Here is a 16,828-nt window from a genome sequence, read left to right as displayed (position 1 = left end):
GGAATATAAGTTGCATCGGCCGGATCATCACATTCACCTGAGCTAGACGAATCATGTATTATGACCGTACTCGTTCGATCGCTCGTACTCTGAGAATTTTATGTCAAATTGGCATCATCAGACGTACCACAGCTGTGATCGTGGCCCACAAAAATGGACTCGCCGGAAGACCAGCGCCGACTCTCGGGTCGGCATTATGCTGAGGCGAGCCCATTTCATGGTAAACAATATGTAATTATGTACCTATGTCTAACCTTATCATTGTTACTTTTGTATGTAAAATAAGTTTATCACGAAAAATAAATGATTTATGATTTACCACTCACTACTAGTGTTAGCGGTACAGCCTGAAATTCGGGAATTAGCTGCAAATGGTGTTAAAGGTATGAAAATCGGTACGATTTATCTTTAGACCATTTGAATCAATTTGACCCGTAGCACCAAAAGAAAAAAAAGTAGAAGAGTTATGACGTCATCTTTTTTTGTATGGAAAAAAAAACTTTTTTGTTCAGAAACCAATCGTGTGTGGTATTAAATGAAAGGGCATTCAGAGCCGGTTCTAAAAATATATCACATTATTATATTTCCGTCACTATTATAATAACCCTTTGTATGCTGACAATACCCAACAAAAATGTACTTTTTGCCTTTCGGATCTAATTTTGAACGCATCAAAGTCATCGCATAAGCCACAGAACCAAAGATACGTAAATGACTTAGAGATACCTTTTTCCCACTGTGATGTTCACTTAACATCATTAATCTAGTTTACTTTTAGAGGAATTATATTGATTATAGGTAAATAAATCAATTTATTATTCGGTCCATACAGAGCGCCCGTAACACCGCGGCCGCCATCCTGCGCACCAGTGTTGCCAGCCATCTGCTTATTTATTGATGAACACCACATCTCTTCCTTTTTAACAAATTTGAAATTGTAGGAGAATACATAAAATGAATCATTGTACAGTACTGTACAACCAAAATTAACTTGCAACACAACACATTTCTAATCAGCATTTAGCTTTAACCAATTGAGTGATAACAATTTGAACAATGCATTTACAGACACTGACATAACTATTAAACTCTTAAATCACGACACACTTTTATAACTCAGTGTTTATATGATGATAAATATGAAGAAGTCGATACTCCAATTACAAATAAGTAAACTTACAGCTTTCCACATAGTCTTAGAAACCTTATTCCTTGTAAATATACCCTTTAGTATACAAAGATAGATAAATAGAGATATTTATTTGCATACCAGGTATTTTACATACATATACATGGACCCTGAAAAGGGTGTAGTAAAATAGGAAGTTTACAATATCACAAGTCCATACGTATGACTAAACTACTAATAGTTAATTAATTTTCTAATTGCTGTTATAAGTAATCAAGTAACATATACATTTTTAAAGTAACAACTACAATACAGATAGCCTCTTTAATATGTTTACAGTCTGATTACAACTATATATTATCTAGCCAGCCATCATATGTTAAGAACAATGAGTGATGTTAGACCACAATATTAACCACTAGTTTGTAGTACAATATATATTTTTACTAGAGTCTAATATAGTCCTTAACATGGTTAAGGTAGACTGCTCACTGACACATCAATAACATGTAACATCTGTAACAATAACTGTTTCTTACTTATTAGTATTTACATACATGACATTTATTATTATTATCTATTTCCTCTCTCTTTCTTTAAAATTAAATTGTATTACAATGTATACTAGCAATTATCCGAATAAGCCTAGTTTCCCCTCTGGTTTGGAAGGTCAGATGGCAGTCGCTTCCGTAAAAACTAGTGCCTACGTAAATTCTTGGGATTAGCTGTCAAGCGGACCCCAGGCTCCCATGAGCCGTGGCAAAATGCCGGAATAACGCGAGGAAGAGAGAGTAGGTATACTAGCAATTATCCATACATATAAAATCAGTTGTATATTAACCCTCTACAGTTAAATACATGTAGAATATATTATTTTCATAAAAATTCCATGCAATAATTTAGTAGTTTAAAATATTTATATAGGAGCCAGTTACCTTATCAAATTCCTAACATTCTATTCCATAATTTTAATCAGTAATCAGTCATTAGTTGCTTTCATAGGTACATACATAAGGTGGTACATTTGAATAAGAAACAGTTATGAACCCTGTATGGGCACTGCAAATAACAACTTTTAGTAACTAAAACTCTTAGCTTGCTACATTCTATAAAATAACATTTTATATTATTTAGTTTAGGTAAAAATATTAGTTTAAATGCCACTTTTATTACCCCTATAAGTATTATTAACAACTTGTACCTAAAAGTGTTTAATGCGACCAGATTGTCAAAAGCATCAACAAATAGTGAAATTGTAACGTACTATAGCTTTCTTGGACAAGCCGGAGCTTTAGAATTTTCCTTTGCACCATAAAAATAGCATATTTCAAAATAAATAATAAATAGTGAAAAACATCTCAACAAGTTTCACATAGTTTTAAATTCCTGTATCATACACAGTTCTACAAGTAAATATAAAGATAAATATGCAAACTTAACGCAAATGCGCTATAATCGTTAAACATATCTTTAGGCTACAGACTTCTGTCACTTATCTAGTGAGAACCACTATAATCTGTGCATAAATTTTACATCATTGTTCATAAATAATTATGTATAGTTACTTACTGAAAATTTAAATATACATAGTTAAATATATCTTACTATGACTTTGCTGTTATCATATTAACAATGACTGCACTTTACAGATGTGTAACACTGAAAAGCTTATGTAGTAAGGAATTAATATGCTGAATATCTGGTCCAAATCCTGTGTTGGTATATCTATTAACAAAACTTGTTTATTTACTACTTGCCTTTGTTGCCTAATAGGTACTTGTGTATGAATATGATCTAAACTTGTAAATTTTAATCAGTTGTCTGGTCATATAAATATATACAATGTCGTGTCGTATCGTTATTTACTTAATAAAGAATCCAATACCAAACTTTGGAAACACCAAACAGGACTCCACAGACCTTTCGCCAGAAATCTGAACAAGCGATATACTGTAACGCACATGGTTTTGCATCACATCCCAAATGGACTGTTTAGCACGTAGCCAGTTGTCAGCCGCATATTCCAACATATCTTTGGCATTGTCACCTGTAAGAGAAATACAGAAAATTCATCTGTTACGCTATGGGTGTGTTTATACCTATTTGGGTAGGTATGAGAAATTCAAACAGTTGTCTGTTGTGAACCATTAATCACTAATCAAGTTGATGGACTAATCATTTGATCTTGTCATTCTTGACTAATACAGTAGACTTGTTGACTGGTAGTATAAGCAGTATACAACTATACAGTGGTAGGTAATTATTTTATTCTGATGATCTCATCCAAAAGAGTATTTACTTAGTCTAACTACTTAGACTAAGTAGATAACTTCTTAAAGAAAAAAAAAAGGTTTTTTTTTTTTTTTGTTTAAATCAGTTTTGCTTGATAACAGCTTTGGTAGGATGGTTTGTCTTGTAAGGGTGTGTTTTGCTAAAATAGCATAACAAGCATAACTGTATGACCATAAAAAATGTATTTTATTGGGGATTCTAATGATGTTTGTTTTGACATCCATTTAAATAATTTTACCACATATATTCATTTCTACTTTGTAATGTACACATTTTCATGAATTATTGAGTTTAATAAGGGTACAACATATAATCCCTTACAAAAGATGATTTTATACCACCGGACCTAATGTATTTATTATTTCATATACAGGCAGGCAGTAAAGCAGTACTTTTACAAATGCAAACGATACAAGTCCAAAATATGAATACCGATATGTCCAATTTGTTTCTGATTTCGACAATGTGACTTGAATCACTGACATTCATGATTTGACAGTTCTGTCATAGTCACTAGTTAGGTTAAATCAAAACTTCATTGAGATTTTCTTTTACTTACACTTACCCTATTTCCAGACATTTAGGGTTGTACAATATACTTTCCAAACATGGCTCGTAACATACCATATGTGATGAGATCCTTATACTTCACGCTGCTAAACCAGTCTCCATTTCTGGTCACTGATATTTCTTCGAAAATGTCGTACAACACCTATATAGACGTCTTGCAAATATAATTATATAGTTAACAACATTGTACTTATTTTAGTTGCTAGTCTGAATGTGTTAAACTATACTTTTTTATATTATATTTAGGACATATTGTGACATATCCATGATTTTAACACTTGCAACAACATCCAATATCTACATTTTGCTCCGTAAGTTTGGAAAATCTGGTGATGGTCAAGAAACCTGAAAACTTACACAACCTGTTAGTCCATGTTTGCCACAAAACTGTAACGAGCATAGTTACACATTCCTGGAGTACATATAAGAATCTAGTAGATTCAATATTGTCTTGAATCTAATCTGGAACATTACTTTTATTTATTAACATTTAACTAAACACACAACATTGTTCTGAAACAATCTCTATCTGTCAAGTGTCAAAAGTGACACATCTGTGACATCTGACAGTAGCAATGGACTCTATAGTACTGTAGATAGTTTAGCCAGGGACTGTCTCATTTCAACCATAGAGAGACAAAATCATACTGTCTTTTTCTTACGCTAGAACTAGCACCCAAAGAAAGGTTGAGTAGTTTTTCTATTCCATGTTACTAACAAATTTGTGTTTGCCAGCTTCACATTACAGGATTTGTTAAGAACTAATAAAGTACAATACAACTCACATTCACTTCTTTACGTTCCATTTACTCATGGTATTAAGTATATTATTTATTACATCATTAAATGTTGCTATTACTTTGCAAACTCAACCGTATGAGTTCCTTAACATCATAATATATGTAGGTATGGAAATTTCCCATTAACCATCTTGTTGATTCATGATCAACCATTAGTTCCCATCATTTTATGGGGTTGATGATGTTATCCTTTACGACTTGGCGTACAAATCGTTAACATCATCATTTCGGCAACAGCCAGTAGTCATTTTGACATTTTTCGTTTCAAACGATTTTTTTCCCATCATTTTATGGGGTTTATGATGTTGTATTACAACTTGGCGTACAAGTTGTTAACATCATACTTTCGGCATCAGCCTAAGCCAATAACTTGTTGGCATTTTATGTACATATATATGTACACACAATCACTGCAATCGCTCATAGATCTTGAATTGAATAGCCTAGATGACAAACATTGTAATTAATTATATCATTTGTGCCAGTATATTTTGAGAATCATTAATGTTTACATGAGATCCGTTAAAGGTCAACACAAATGTTCTTAGTTTGACCATCATACTCCAAGCACAAAACAGACTTTACTATGCAGTACCTACAGCAGGTACTTAGACCTTTTGGAAATATGGAAACAAGTAAATTTATATTTTGCTGGTGAATATGTACATCGTTTATAGTTTGCAAGGCAACTACATAGGTACATGTATTCTTGCATAAAATGTAAAAAAGTATTTGAAACAGAAACTGCTACAAAATACAAGTTATTATTTTATAGAACATCTTGTATTTTACCATATGAAATAGATAAGGAATCTAATATTTGATACAATTATCCATTCTTCCCTTTTAAAAAGAAAAATAACTTTTAGTTATAACTTAATCTTGTATTGTATTTCCATATACTTAGGTATTTCTATATTATCAAATTAATTTTGACGAATTGCTCTATTATTTCAACAGACTGTATTATAAAATTCAACATTTGTCATCCACCAATCTACCAATGTACTTTATTTGGTTGAATGTCCAAAAGAACCATACACCATTTCCTAATCCTCAGACGCCTCCGAGTTACACCCATTACAGGCATCTGAAAGTCACTCATATCTTGTATTTCTCACGATTTCATTGTTTTGTACTTTATTTTGTTCTGATATACATGCGTTCGTTTTGCAAATCGTCGGCCCTGTTTACAAACCAATATGGCGCCAATATTTCATCAATTTGCAATTTGCGAATTTCATAGGTACTTACTCACGGTTTTACCTCGTCGCCACTTGTGATGTTCACTTAACATCATTAATCTAGTTTACTTTTAGAGGAATTATATTGATTATAGGTAAATAAATCAATTTATTATTCGGTCCATACAGAGCGCCCGTAACACCGCGGCCGCCATCCTGCGCACCAGTGTTGCCAGCCATCTGCTTATTTATTGATGAACACCACACCCACTCCACTTTTCTTCGGCAGTGCTCCCCAGTACAGCTTTCGTAGGACAGCGGTTTTTGACGCGTGTTAACGGCCTCCGCCCAGAATTCGTTGCTTAGGCCCGCATCTTGCAGCCTGCATCACGGTCCTGTTCGCGCGTTCTGCGACCCCGTTCTGAGCAGCGGAGCCAGGAACAGTGGTTTGATGCACGATGCCATTGCTCTTGACATACGCCTGAAAAGCAGAACTTGTGAATTCTCCTCCATTTTCGCTACGTAGCGATTTTATCTTTTTACCTGTCTGGTTCTCCACTAAAGCTTTGAACCTATCAAATACTTCACCTTTTTTAGTTAAAAAGTACACAAACTTCTTTCTAGAATAGTCATCTATGAAAAGCAAGAAATACCTCGCACCGCTGAATGAGGGAGATGGTAGCGGCCCACAGACGTCTGCATGTACTTAAACCCAGGACCTCTTTAGCCCTGTTGAGAGATTTCTTAGGAAAGGGGACCCTACTTGCCTTACCCTGTACACACGCTACACACGTTTTAAAATCTCTACTATCATATGATATACCAGAAACCGTGACGGCATCACGCACGCGAACAAAAGCTGTATATTTATTCAAACATTTAAACTTGTTCCACGTGCGCTTATGCAGTTACCTATAAAACAAGATTCTTTTAGTTTACGAAGACACAATTAATTAATTAGAAATTATTAACAAGAACATGAATTTCCCGCCAAAACTTTGTGTAATATTTCAGTAGCCAGTAACTCTACTGAAAACGTAGGATAGGCCTTACGGGCAATAAGAATGTGCCACCAGTACAACTGTGTCACGGACACGAATTCGAGCCAATCGTGCAGTCAACAATCAACCAACTGCGATTGGTTGATGAGTTCGCATCAAGCGCGCGCGATTGTTTGCAACTAGTTGCGTTAGACTGCACTATTGGCTATAATTCGTGAGGCACACCGCTGAACTAGCACTAGCACCATTCATAGTGCCCTAAGGCCCGTCCTTAGATATATGTTAATGGAAAACGTTTCAAGAGATTTAGCTGTCAAATACAAGCTAAAACTTACCCGAGTTACTAGGCCCAGCGATAGCTTCTACTTGAGGTAGTGAAACTTCATTGTCATTCCTTTTATCAACAATGTTTGAATCAGCATTATTGGAAAAATTCAGCTGAGTTTCATCAGTGATTGGAATAGCTTCAAGCTTTTGTAATGGCATGGCTTGAGATGGCAGCTGCTGTCCAGGCATGAATGAATCTGTAAATATTAAAAGTGTAAAAATATAATAAAAATCCTTTACTCATCCAAAAGAGATATAAGTTATAACTGTCAAATAAAGGTTTAAAAATTACCCGAGTTACTAGGCCCAGCGATAGCTTCTACTTGAGGTAGTGAAACTTCATTGTCATTCCTTTTATCAACAATGTTGAATAAGCATTATTGGAAAAATTCAGCAGAGTTTCATCAGCGATTGGAATAGCTTCAAGCTTTTTTAATGGTATGGCTTGAGATGGCAGCTGCTGTCCAGACATGAATGATTCTGTAAAAATTAGTGTAAAAATATAATTAAAATCACTCATCTCATCTAAAAGAGGTAGGTATAACTGTCAAATAAAGGTTTAAAACTTACCCGAGTTACTAGGCCCAGCGATGGCTTCTACTTGGGGTAGTGAATAAACTTCATTGTCACTGATCGCCAGAGGGTCGAGATTCGTAGGAATGTTCCTTTTCGAATAAACATGACAAGGAAAATTAAGCAGCATTTCATCAGGAAGTGGATCAGCTTTTAAATTTTTTGAAGGTATGGCAGATGGCAGACGTTTTAAGTTGATTGTTTTTTTTATTAAAAGCTCTTTTTCGAAATGGTCTGCGCATACAAATTTTAATTCATGTAACTTTTCTAAGGGAAGATATACCAGGTCTTCGTTCCCAATTAATTTGACCCACTGCTTGAAACCACCTGAAAACATTTAAATGTGTTATATAATTACAGTTTGCAAGCAAAATGTAGCGTGAAAGGAAGATTCTAAATAAGTTTTTGGCAAAAATTTCATTTTTGGTACAAGCTTTTATCGCTGACTGTACTTTTCTTATGACAGACAACTAATACTCATCAAGACAATTCTAAAAACCCCTAACACAATTAGGTTGCGTTGTTTCATCACAGAGTTCCTATGGCCACCTCCTGTCTCCATCATCAGATCAGCTCGAAGATTTGACAGACTACGGGACAGGTGAAGGCAAATAAAAGCTTGTAAAATGGGAAGTTATGTGACTGTTTCTGTTTCTGTAAGGAAGATATAGATCTGGGAAAATTTTCGGAGAATTAATTATAGTCATATCGCATGCAAGATAGAGCTAGACCATGAAAAGTCTGCAGCGATTTTGATACCTTGCCCACGCAGTGCATGTGTTTATTTTAAACGTCAAACGTCTTTGAAATTATGACGTAGAAATAACACTTGCACCGCGTGGGCTATCAAAGTCGCTGCAGACTTTTCTTGGTCAAATTCTAACAGGAAATTTCACTCGTCTTACTATATTATTTACATTGATAAACAAACAAAGCTGAAGTTATCGATACTTGTAGTACATCCCTAGTTGACAATGAAAAGGATATGAAATATCAAATTTTCGATGTGTTTTGGTGTGTTTACACCAAAATAAAGCTAAAAGTATCTAAAGCAATACTTACCGGTCTTCATCCAACGGGAATTTCGCCATGAATTTCCTTTTTTCGGGAACATCGCGAGTGTAGAGATTGCCACATATTTCGCATTTAAAGGCTCTGATTTTCGGTGGCATTTACACAAAATCTATGAAGTCACTATATGTTTTTATCACATTTGATTGTATTTAAAAATGGTAAAGGATTTTGAAAATTAAACTCCAAGAAATACGCGAGTAATACATGCAAGGCGCCATGACAAGCAAAGCAATATGGCTGACAGTTGACTAAGTTGACTTGACAGCTAAATAGCACTGACGTTTTGTTTTGCTTTATTGGCTATGGTTAGGTCACTATTTTCCATACAAAACTTTTTTTTGTTCCTAGTTGCGTCAGCCTGGGCCGTACTCGTTGACCTTTATACGAACCGAGATAAATAAACTTATTTTATAACAGTGCGTCGGCGAGATAACTCGCCCGTAAATTGCGACCCAGACCTATCTATTGTTCAGTGAAAATGCCTAGCGTTGTTATTGTTAATACAACCCCTTTCGAAGGGCAAAAGCCGGGTACTAGTGGTTTACGTAAAAAAGTCAAAGTTTTTCTGCAAGAAAACTACACAGAAAACTTTATCCAGAGTATTTTGGACGCTAACAAGGATAGTATCGTGGATTCCACGCTCGTGGTGGGCGGAGATGGAAGATACCTTGTTAAAGAAGTCGTGGATAAAATTATAAAAATCAGCGCTGGAAACGGGGTACGTATATAAATATTCATTATTTTATCCAACAACCGTATAAATAACCTATTAAAGTTTTTTTTCTTACAATTAAAATACGATTTACTGCATTCCCGACGTAGTTGCGGCTTAGCTTTTATTATTGAATAATTTAAGTCTCTGTTTTATCGTAAAAATGTAATTTAAAATAAATAACAAATATTTTTCTAAGCCTGGTATCTTTCCACACAGACTATCCTAAATTACCATCATATACATAGTTAACTTTTTGTGTTGCAGTTAGAGATAAAATAATTCTGTTGATTTTTTTTTATCAATTAATAAACTGTAACTGTAATAAAGTAAAAATGTAATATAGTACAATCTTAAAAGTATAATTCATTGTCCAAAATTCGCTTACAATACTTACTAGCCAAGTAGCCATAAACAAGAAAACATGGGTTTTATCTTTTTTTTTTTTCAATGAAATTTATTTCATCAATTCTTTTAGGTTAGCAAACTATTAGTGGGCCAAAACGGCATCCTTTCCACTCCAGCAGTGTCATGCATCATCAGAAAATACAATACTCTTGGTAAGTCCTCTGTTACACACTCAAAATGTCGAATATTTTTTACATTTTTATACTGCCAGTGTTAATCTTTTTCTATGTCTCAGGGTGGTATTCCATTTCATCTGTCCAATATCTTGGTCCAATGTGTATTTGCATCTCACATTTTGCTTAATGAGAGAGTGAGAAGATATGGACAGATGGAATACCACTCTTATCGGGAGGGACGTAACAACTGTGAGTGCTTTCCAAGCCACTCTAACTTGGGCCCGGTGCACAGTCAACCAATTTGATTCCTAGGCCACTATAGACATGCCATTAAATTGGCGATTGAGGTTTCATAATTATTTATAATCTCTTTCAGGAGGCATAGTCCTAACCGCCTCCCACAACCCCGGCGGCATCAACAATGACTTCGGCATCAAGTTCAACTGCAGCAATGGCGGTCCGGCCCCTGATCACACGACCAACGAGATTCATGCGCTCACCACCACCATCAAGGAGTATAAGACCGTTCCGGACCTCAACTGCCCTGTTGATAAAACTGGTGTCTTCAACTTTACTGTGAGTATTATAGTTACCACGTGAAGTGTTGATTGGTCTTTATTTGTGGTAAGATAAAACAGCTGTCCTGTTTCATTCTAAATTTATCTATCTTTCTATCTATTAAGCCCTTTTATTCTGAGTTAGAGTATGTCTCTTAGCTCAATGTGCCGCTTGGCAAAGGCCTCCTCCAGCTCTTTCCATTTGGGTCTGTCGTGGGCCACTCTTCTCCAGTTCGGGCCCGCTGTGAGTTTGAGTTCATCCTCCCATCTTGTTCGAGGTCTCCTCTGGCTCCGTGTGCAACCTAGGGTACCAATCCTAGGGTACGATTCATTCATTCTAAATAGTTGCCATTATTTCCCCCCATTACTGCAAGTTTGACGACGACCAATCAGCCTATACTCTGTATCTTTCTTTAGGTACTTAAATAAACAAATAATTTCTACATCTTCAGGTAGTTATAACATTTATTGGTTAACCGACCAATTACAAAACCGCCTGGATCAGTCACTGAACACCCTGATTTCAACCTATATTATTTGATCATGTAATGAAATTTCATCTACCCTCAATTGGCTTAAGGAGCCATTTGAGGGTAGATTTTGTTTACTCTTTTTTAAATACCTAAAGATACAGACTATAGGTATATCTCTTCATTACTGAATTTAACAGTAAATCACTGATTTTTTAAAAGAAAATCCGGCTTAATTCAAAACTTCCAATAACTCTGAAGGCCACGCTATCATGAACCTTGTCGGAAGGCACGAAGGTTGATATTGTTGCTGTAGCCGCGCGCGTCTGTTGTCTACTTTGGCGGTGTTAGGATTAATAAAAGTAATACAAAAATTTAAAAAAATTAGCCTATATACCTACGTCCCACTGCTGGGCACAGGCCACCTCTCAAGCACGAAAGGGTTTGGGCTATAGTCCTCACGCTGGCCCAATGCGGGTTAAAAGTACATACTTAGGTTTAACACAGAATAAATAATAGTACTAGGTACAGAAGACTCACTCTCTAACAAAACGCGTCTGTTACGATCAGGACAGATATGGCCGCTAGGTGGCGACAGCGCCACTCACGGCTTATGGCTAGCCACCAAAATTGGTGTAGAACAGATGTACTTGTAGCTACCTGTTGCAAAGCGACGAAATCGCGGAGTGAGCCACGCCTGGTTGAAATAAAAACAACACATTGTTACAGGTGGACAACAAACCGTTCGTGGTAGAGGTCATCGACCCCGTCCAGGACTATGTGAGCTACATGAAAGAGATCTTCGACTTCCCGAAAATTAAGTCACTCATACAAGGCACCGATCAGAGGAAACCGTTCAACGTACTCATTGATTCTATGAGCGGAGGTAATTTTACTCATTATACTCGTATGTATGACAGTATGTTTAAACTCTATATTGTACAAAACACAAATTTATGGCACAGGATAGGCGGTACCAAGGCGAACTTATCCCTTTAAGGGGTTTTCTTCCAGTTAACCTTTGATGAGAATTGATGAAGAACGGTAGACTGAGTACAATAGGCTAGAGGAAAGTAAGTAAAATTATAAATGAGGGCGTAAATTTATAAAATAAGATAAAACTTTGACAGGTCTACGGAAAATATTGTTATTTATCATTGAAAATACAAATACCAACCGATTTAAATGCGTACTCAGTAATGCAATGGAATGTTTTCAATGAGTGCCGGCTAAACAACACTAGGGTTGACTAATCTTAGAAATAATTTATTATGCAAACCTGTTCAACATACTCATTGATTCTATTTTTTTTTTAGTTTTTTGTAATTGACTTTAGACCCTAATTTCTAAATATTATTTCAAATTAAACTCTTAACCTTTCATTTTCTTTTCAGTAACCGGCCCATACGTGCAAGCCATCTTCGTCGATGAGCTCGGCGCGTCGGCCACCAACGTGCGCCGCGTGACCCCGCTGGAGGACTTCGGCGGCGCCCACCCCGACCCCAACCTGACGTATGCCGCGGATTTGGTCGCGGCGGTCAAGGGAGGGGACTATGATTTGGGGGCCGCTTTTGATGGCGATGGTAAGTAGTAAGGCTGTGATTTGTAGATGCGCTGTAGACTTCGCGAATCTGTCTTTGCATAACTTTAAACTGAATAAATAGGATAGAGGAGGCTTTAGACACAGCGGGGCCGCCGTGGGGAGTGGAAGCTCGCCGACTTTTTGGGGAAATAGGCCGGCGTTTGCGGGAGAGAGGTGGTGGTCCTGGTTCGTACTTGGTTCAACAGGTCTCCATAGCAGTTCAGCGGGGGAATGCTGCAGGCATTGTGGGGACCTTTGAGCCGGGTACGATGCAAGGTGGGTTATTTTGGGCTTAGTGTAGTGAAGTTTTATTTTAATTATTTGTTGAGTTTTTTTTTTGTATAATTTAAGGATTAAATGTTTTAGGTTCTAATAATTTGATTTTGCAACGCGTTAAATAAATTCAAATAATCGGAGACTACTACATTTACATCAATAAAGGCCAGTGCCCTATCCCACAAAACTTTACAATTCGACAATATTGTTAAATTGTAAACAAAAAAATGTACCACAATAATTACAAATATCTATTCGTTACAAGTCTGCAGTATACAAATATGTCATTTTTGTGAAAGCGTATCACAAAGAATAAAGGTATGTCACGACAGCTACATAATTGTATAATTGTTGATTTGTAAATATACAAGCGAAAATTTGTAATGTTACAACTACAAATATGTAACAATTTATTTTGCTTATTTAATGTTGAAGGTAGTTTCACTTTATACGCAATACGCAAGAATTACATTAATTATATTTATATAGTGATCTATCTACTAGCATTTACATACCAATTGACATTACAGTGGATTTGCAAGCTAAACTGACCATTACGCACACTGTGTAAATAAACAAATTGAAGGAGATAACGCAAAATTTAAATGATTTAGGAATAATGAGAGAAAAAGATCGGAAATACTTAAGGGACACTATGTGGCAAAATTGAAAAAGGAGTACGATGGTAAGCTCAATTTGAAAATATGATTTTTTTTCCAGGACCTATGAGTATATCGTAAATTAAATTAAAGCTAAGTAAAATTGGGGTTACATATGTACCTATATATGAAATTCATGACACCTAGGATCACTATCACTGCTACTTGAACTAAATATTTCGTGGTAGGTATACCTATATACAAAGGGTTGGAATCGCTAAATATGATAAAATATACTGCAATTACTAGTATTCGTACAGTAGCAATTGTAGCAAGAGGGTGCGACACACGTTTAGAGAATTGTTAAATTGTAGGTACAATTCTACATATATGTATAATTATTACTACAATTTAATGTAGCACAAAACAATTGTCAGCTACAAATTTATACATTTTGCGGAAAAGATATGTAGCGTATGTAAAGTTTTGTGATACAATAAATTGTAGACTTATCGATACAATTTACATATTTGTAAGAATTTTCCACTACAAATTTGTTACTTGTATATTTTGTGGTACGCACATTTGTATTATTACAAACTTGTAACTTGACACTTGTAAAATAGTAATTGTAAGTTTTGTGGGATAGGCCACAGGAAGTAGGTATCTAGATAACAATTTAGCGTTCCTACCGCAACTTGATTTTTCCCAGGCTGTTAAAATGAGCTAAATGTCTATTTCCGGTTATTTTTGATAAAAATTGCTTATTTAATTATGTTTCGCAGGCGACCGCAACATGATAATAGGCCGTGACGCCCTCTTCGTGACTCCATCTGACTCTTTGGCCGTACTGGCTGCGCATGCGGCTCTGATTCCTTATTTCCAACGTAATGGAGTCAAGGTACTTTTCGCATGTTGACTAGATTTATTTTATGATGTCAATCTAGAGTTCATCTAAGCCGGGGCAGGCGTGGCTCACTCCACGATTTCGTCCCGTCGCTACAAGTATATGCGGCCACACCAATTTTGGTGTCTAGCAGTAGTGGTTGCCGCGCACTGCTACGGAACGCACGCCTGCTCGCGCTTGCGCCACCTTGCGGTCATATCTGTCGTAATAGACGCGTTTCGTTAGAGAGTGAACCTTCTGTAAGTACTATTATTTATTCTGTGGCCGGTGATCGGCAAACCGCGGCTTGAGAGCGGCATGCGACTCTTTAAGACACCCAAACACTCGACACTTAGAGCTTTTAGTACGAAAAACCAAAGATGTATTGAACATTTTAAGATGTTTGCTCGTTAGGGTTCCGTACCCAAATGGTAAAACGGGACCCTATTACTAAGACTCCGCTGTCCGTCCGTCCGTCTGTCACCAGGCTGTATCTCACGAACCGTGATAGCTAGACAGTTGGAATTTTCACAGATGATGTATTTCTGTTGCCGCTATAACAACAAATACTAAAAACAGAATAAAATAAAGATTTAAGTGGGGCTCCCATACAACAAACGTGATTTTTGACCGAAGTTAAGCAACGTCGGGCGGGGTCAGCACTTGGATGGGTGACCGTTTTTTTTGCCGTTTTTTGCATTATGGTACGGAACCCTTCGTGCGCGAGTCCGACTCGCACTTGCCCGGTTTTTTTTAACTAATAAGAAAATATTATATGGAACTGACTGCAAAGCAGTACAAAAGTCTTACCCAGATATGGGCATTAATCGATTAACTTTTTATTCGACTAACTAATCGAATAAAAAAGTTATTCGTCAAATTTTAATCGCGATTAATTTAGTCGACCTAACATGCGATTGAAATTGAATTAATCTGAATATTAATCGAATAAATTTTCGATTAAATCTCGATTGAAAGTTGACGGGGGGTCATTTTTGTACGTAAAATAAAATAAAGATGTCCGCCGTCACTCTTACCTTATAACGGACATCATAGCAATTTAGTAAATGAATTGAAACATTTTTGTTGTGTTTTAAAGGGCTTCGCTCGCTCCATGCCCACCGCCGCCGCCGTCGACCGCGTCGCAAAGGACTTGGGAAAGGAGATATTCGAAGTGCCTACTGGTATGAAAATACTTACTGCTTCACACTCGCACTAATTACGTTAAACATTTTGTAATCACAATCACGTAGTACCATAGTGGACCAACTAAAGTTACAATTACAACCTAATTTTCCGCATAATCAGTACGAGTGTGAACTAGCTAGGGTATCGATATATGTACCTACCTGTGTAGTGTGTACTAATGGGTCTGTGAACCTCGCAACAACTATCTCTGCCTTGAATTTTTTCTAAAAACGAAATCGAAAAAGGTAGGTTAAAAAATGCGACCTGCAGAAGAAAGCCGGACATGCATGAATATTAGTTATACACCGTAATGTCATGTAAACATGTTTTTCAATAAATAAATAAATAGGTAAATGAATATTTCCGTAAGCATTTTAACTTTCTTAAACTGAGGCTCTTCGCGCTCACTCGGTCAATGATGCAAACTTATTCTATTAACGTTTCTTCACAGTCACTTACTTTATTCCTTAGTACGTACTTAAAGAGATGCTAATATTAACCTTATATTTTATTCATTAAGGTTGGAAATACTTCGGCAACCTAATGGACGCCGGTCGCCTCTCCCTCTGCGGGGAGGAGAGCTTCGGCACCGGCTCAGACCACGTGCGAGAAAAGGACGGACTATGGGCCGCTCTCGCTTGGCTGTCAGTCATAGCTGTCACCGGCAAATCAGTGGAGGAGATACTGAAGCAACACTGGGCCAAATACGGAAGGAACTACTTTACTAGGTCAGTATTAACCTTTTGGACGCCAATGACCGATATATCCGCACCGCAGGTCCAACGCCAAAGACGGATTAATCGGTCACAGACCACTGAGCAACATAGACCTACGTGCATATGCATAAAGTTCAATTTGAGTTTTATGTTTGACACGGCGTCGGAAAGGTTAAAGTTCTAAATCCCTTGGCAAGCTAGTGTGGGAAAGCGAGCTTGGCGCAGACTATGCGTGAGAAAAGGACGGGCTATAGGCTATAGCTTGGGTCTCAGTCATAGCTGTCATTGGCAAATCTGTAGAAGAAATACTGAAGGAACACTGGGACAAATACGGAAGGAACTACTTTACTAGGTGCGTATTAAAGTTC

The 16,828-nt window shown here is 36.7% G+C and overlaps 2 protein-coding genes across 2 annotated transcripts in view; one reads left to right on the top strand and one right to left on the bottom strand.

Annotated features, from left to right (window-relative positions):
• The window catches only part of LOC134797432 (S-adenosylmethionine decarboxylase proenzyme), a 439,106-nt gene that overhangs the window by 270,235 nt on the left and 152,043 nt on the right, over positions 1-16,828 (bottom strand). The window lies entirely within an intron of this gene.
• The window catches only part of LOC134797418 (phosphoglucomutase), a 192,382-nt gene continuing 184,871 nt past the window's right edge, over positions 9,318-16,828 (top strand). Inside the window, exons 1-8 of the mRNA XM_063769644.1 lie at positions 9,318-9,668; positions 10,141-10,222; positions 10,563-10,762; positions 11,943-12,099; positions 12,608-12,796; positions 14,456-14,571; positions 15,656-15,740; positions 16,265-16,472. Of these exons, the coding sequence (XP_063625714.1) occupies positions 9,429-9,668; positions 10,141-10,222; positions 10,563-10,762; positions 11,943-12,099; positions 12,608-12,796; positions 14,456-14,571; positions 15,656-15,740; positions 16,265-16,472 (1,277 nt within the window). The 5' untranslated portion in view covers positions 9,318-9,428. The remainder of the gene's footprint in view (positions 9,669-10,140; positions 10,223-10,562; positions 10,763-11,942; positions 12,100-12,607; positions 12,797-14,455; positions 14,572-15,655; positions 15,741-16,264; positions 16,473-16,828) is intronic.

The sequence above is a fragment of the Cydia splendana genome, chromosome 15 (genome assembly GCF_910591565.1).
Source record: "Cydia splendana chromosome 15, ilCydSple1.2, whole genome shotgun sequence".
In the NCBI taxonomy this organism is placed as follows: Eukaryota; Metazoa; Arthropoda; class Insecta; order Lepidoptera; family Tortricidae; genus Cydia; species Cydia splendana.
The sequence above is the reverse complement of the archived record's forward strand: the minus strand, read 5'-3'. Positions and strand labels throughout refer to the sequence as shown.